Source organism: Oryzias melastigma, unplaced genomic scaffold (genome assembly GCF_002922805.2).
Source record: "Oryzias melastigma strain HK-1 unplaced genomic scaffold, ASM292280v2 sc00184, whole genome shotgun sequence".
Lineage (NCBI taxonomy): Eukaryota > Metazoa > Chordata > Actinopteri > Beloniformes > Adrianichthyidae > Oryzias > Oryzias melastigma.
The window spans coordinates 510830-515384 of record NW_023416879.1 but is presented as its reverse complement, the minus strand read 5'-3'; the positions used below and the strand labels follow the sequence as shown (position 1 = coordinate 515384).

Sequence of the window (4555 nt, the reverse complement as noted above, 5' to 3'; positions counted from 1 at the left end):
TTGTCTTCTGGTTCTTCTCCTCTTGTCCTCTGTTTCTCTCCCTCTTGTTCTCTAGTTCTCCTCCTCTTGTTCTCTGGTTCTCCTCCTCCTGTACTTGGGTTCTTCTCCTCTTGTCTTCTGGTTTTCTTTCTCTTGTCTTCTAGTTCTCCTCCTCTCGTTCTGTGGATCTCCTTCTCCTGTACTCGAGTTCTCCTTCTCGTCTTTTCATTCTCCTCCTCTTGTCTTCTGGTTCTCTGCAAAGCGGTGCGGAACAGAGTCCGCTTCCATTCGGCGCCCATGTAAACATATGGTGTCGTTCAGACCAGGCGCGGTGCAGCGGAACGTTTTGGCGTCTGGTCTATTTTTTCCACGAGCGCTCCGCGTCAATACTGGCAGGAAGTTACATCAAAATACATGAGAAAATCCGGTTTATTTTTAAAATAGAACCAATTTTTCACAATAAAACACCGGGATTAACTAATGTGGTCAGTGTTTTAACACACAATAAATATATATAATATATAATTATTTTATAAATAAAATAAACACACAATCGCCATGCGCACACATGTTCGCGCGAGCACAGACACACAAAACAGACAGATCAATGCAGTGGGGGAACACTGGAGCGGGGCATGGGGCTGCGTTTGAACGAGAGAGAGGCAGAGGAGCGGTTCTTCTTGGAAGAAACATCAGGTAATATTTTTAGTTTATTCATTTACCGACAGAAACACGTGGGACATGCACACAGACACACAACAAAACATGCACACGTGCGCACAAACGGATCGATGAAGTGGGCCGACTGCGGAGTTGGGGGGCGGGGTCTGTGTTAACAGGGGCAGAGACCATCCCCTTTTAGCAGAAACACGGGGTGATGTCTTGGTTATTGACTTATTACCCATGATGGCAAAAGAAAGCAATAGCTCTAGCACAGGGGTGGCCAACCCTGGTCCTCAAGAGCCTCAACCCTGCCTGTTTTCCAGCCCTCCCTGGACTGCTTGATGCTGACAACCTAAATCAGGTGTGTTCAGCTAATCAGGATGTGGAATTACTTGAGTCAGCTAATCAGCAGCAAGCTGGTCAGGGAGAGCTAGAAAACAGGCAGGGTTGAGGCTCTTGAGGACCAGGGTTGGCCACCCCTGCTCTAGCAGAAGCGCTTGTCGACCGTCGCGGAAAAATTTGCGTCTGGTGTGACCTGGAGAGCGAGCGGACTCCGCGCCCACTCCGCTCCACCTTGCGGCGCTTCCGCGTCCAGTGTGACCCTGGCGTTACACTCATATGGACACTGGGTCAGAAGAGGTGAAAAGTCTGATGGGAGTTCCTCTGCAGCTCTACTCCTCATGGATCTGCTTCAAGCAGGTTTATGGTGGAGACACTCTGGCTGATACTGAGTTTTGGGGGGCCTTGGATCTTCCAGTGCTCCTTCTGGTGTGTTGGTGTGCTCCTGCTCATGTCTCTCCCTTCTGCTCCCCTCAGTGACTTCATGGTGAAGGTTGTGGAGGTGGCAGACAGCAGCCAGCAGAAAACGCTGCGAGGACACGAAGCTCCGGTCCTCAGCGTGGCCTTTGACCCCAAAGATGAGTTCTTGGTGGGTAAAGTAAAGTTTTCCTCATGGTGGGGGGCTCAGAGATGTCAATTCTTCAAGTGGGGGCCATGCCCCCTGTTTCATTAGTCAGGTTCAACATTAACATTTCCAGTTTGCCCCTCTAAATAGCAGCAGTTCCTTTGTTATGAAGCTCCGCCTCTTCTAAGTATTTGAGCACCCTGTGATTTAGCAAGATTTAGAAATCATGGATCGTTCTGACATGTTCCTCTTAAGTGATGTTCACTGTGACAAACATCATCTAAAAAACCTGGTTCTTAAAACTAAAATCATGTATTTGCTGCGAAGAAGTATTTGAACAGCTGTTTTCCAGATAGAATTCTGACCAGCAAAGACCTGTTAGTCCACTTTCATTCCCCTTATGATCTGTCCACACCATACTATCAGTAAGACTCCAACTACCTACATGACGAAGACCGAAGAGCTGTCCAAAGACACCAGAGACACACAGACCTCCATAAGGCTGGAAAGTGCTACAGGGCAATTCCCAAGCAGCTTGGTGAAAAAAGATCCACTGTTGGAGCAATGATTAGAAAATGGTGGAAGCTAAACATGACTGTCATCTCCCTCAGACTGGGGCTCTGTGACAGATTTTACCTACTGGGGTCTCAGTGATCCTGCGAAAGGTGAACTACAGCCCAGAAATACACAGGAGGAGCTGGTTAATGACCTGAACAGAGCTGGGACCACCGTTTCCATGGTTACTGTTGGAAGACGTCATGGTTTGAAATCATGGATGTCATTCCCCTGCTTAATCCAGTTTACGTCCAGACCTGTCTTAAGTTTGACCATTTGGATGATCCAGAGGATCATGGGAGAAAGTCATGTGATCAGATGAAACCACAATAGAACTTTCTGGTCTTAATTCCACTCTCTGTGTGTGGAGGAAGAAGAATGATGAGTATCATCTCAAGAACACCATTTCTACTGTGAAGCATGGGGGTGGAGGCATCATGCTATGGGGGTGTTTTTCTGCACATGGGACAGGACGACTGCACTGTATCAGGAGAGGATGACTGGGGCCATGTGTTGGGAGATTTGGGGGAACATCCTCCTTCCCTCAGTCAGAGCATTGAAGACGGTCGTTGCTGACTCTTCCAACATGACAATGACCTGAAGGACACAGCCAGGAGAAACAAGGAGTCACACCAAACCCGACAAATTCAAATGCCTCGCCCCTCTTTCATCACGTGATGAATTCGCTGGTTGTTGCCTGTCAAAAATGTGTTACTGAGTTTGTCGCCGCGGCTGCATGTGGGAGGAGCTAATGTTTTAGGATGATGCTATAAGGAACGGGGTCTGTGGATATCTTACTTATAATGTTTGAAGACAGAGATGATGTTGAGAAATTAGGTTTATTTGTTGTGAAGAGTCAGTAATCATGTCTCCACGTTTGGGTTTCATATGAGTATTATTAAAGATTTTCCCGCTATTGGGGGCTGTGTCTGTATGACAACCACTGCCACTGTGCTTCTGTGTCTTTGTGGCTGAGCTTGGAGGCTCTATGTATCTTATTTCCCTGAAGGGAGGCAAATAAAATTAGAAGACATTTTTCCTTTTTCTGTAATGTCTGGATGAGACCAGAGCTGGCAGCCTCCACCTCCTGCAGCGGTTCTCAGTCTGCCTGTCGAGTGAGTAATCTCCATCACGGGAGAGAAAGGCGGCGATCTGTCCAGAGTGTATCCCGCTTTCATCCCAAAGTAGCCTGATGAGCTCTGCAGGTTAAGGAGAAAGATGGAAGTTCTGGAAAAAAACTCTCACTTTGGATTAATATTCTACCCGCTGATCGAGTCACTGAAAACGTCATGTGCCCAAAGCTGGGTTCCTGATTGGCAGATGTGACTCAGCAACCTGTCAAACTTCAGATATTTAAATTTTGGCTTTGCCACCCAATTCATGCCTCATTGCTCAAATTGAGCTGCTGGACTTCAGATCGCCTCATGACGCGTCTGTTCCATTGACTTCACATTGAAACTGGCTGCCTCCACCACACAAATCACATTCAGTGTGAATACACCTTCAGAAGCAGATCAAGGTTCTCGAGTGGTCCAGCAAGTCTCCAGACTTAAACCCAATAGAAAAAAGGGAGCTCAAACTCTGTGTTTGTCAATGGCAGCCCAGAATCCTGACTGATCAACTGTAGAGAAGATCTGTGTGGAGGAGTGGGCCAAAATCTCTCCTGCAGTCAGTGCAAACCTGGAGAAAACTACAGGAAACATTTGACATGTGGAATCACAAACAAAGACCACTGAACCAAACATCGATTTCTCAGGTGTTCAAATACCAGCAGCAGTAGCAAACAAATCCATCCATCCATCCATCTTCTTCCGCTAATCCGGACCGTGTCGCGGGGGCAGCAGTCTAAGCAAGGATGCCCAGACTTCCCTCTCCCCGGCCACGTCTTCCAGCTCCTCTGGGGGGACTCCGAGGTGTTCCCAGGCCAGCCGAGCTACATAGTCTCTCCAACATGTCCTGGGTCTTCCCCGGGGCCTCCGCCCAGTGGGACATGCCCAGAACACCTCTCCAGGGAGGCGTCCAGGAGGTATCCGGACCAGATGCCCGAACCACCTCAACTGGCTCTTCTCGATGCGGAGGAGAAGCGGCTCTACTCCGAGCTCTCTCCGGGTGACTGAGCTCCTCACTCTATCTCTAAGGGAGCGCCCAGCCACCCTACGGAGAAAACTCATTTCAGCTGCTTGTAGTCGGGATCTCGTTCTTTCGGTCACGACCCAGAGCTTATGACCATAGGTGAGTACTGGAACGAAGATTGACTGGTAATTTGAGAGCTTTGCTTTCTGGCTCAGCTCTCTTTTCACCACAACGGAGCGGTGCAGCAACTGACAGCCAACCTGCGAGTGTGTTAGGAGGAACACCAGAAGAACATCAGCGTTACACAAACTATGGCTTGTGTAAATTGCAGCTGTGTCCAGATGAATGATACTGTCACCAGACTCAAGGATGAATTAGTAA

The 4555-nt window shown here is 48.3% G+C and overlaps 1 protein-coding gene across 1 annotated transcript in view; it reads left to right on the top strand.

Moving 5' to 3' along the window:
- Window positions 1-1458: 1458 nt before the first annotated feature.
- Window positions 1459-4555, top strand: part of wdhd1 (WD repeat and HMG-box DNA binding protein 1) — a gene marked incomplete at its 5' end in the record, with an annotated part of 41740 nt that continues 38643 nt past the window's right edge. Inside the window, 1 exon segment of the mRNA XM_024261202.1 lies at window positions 1459-1570. Within this exon segment, the coding sequence (XP_024116970.1) occupies window positions 1459-1570 (112 nt within the window).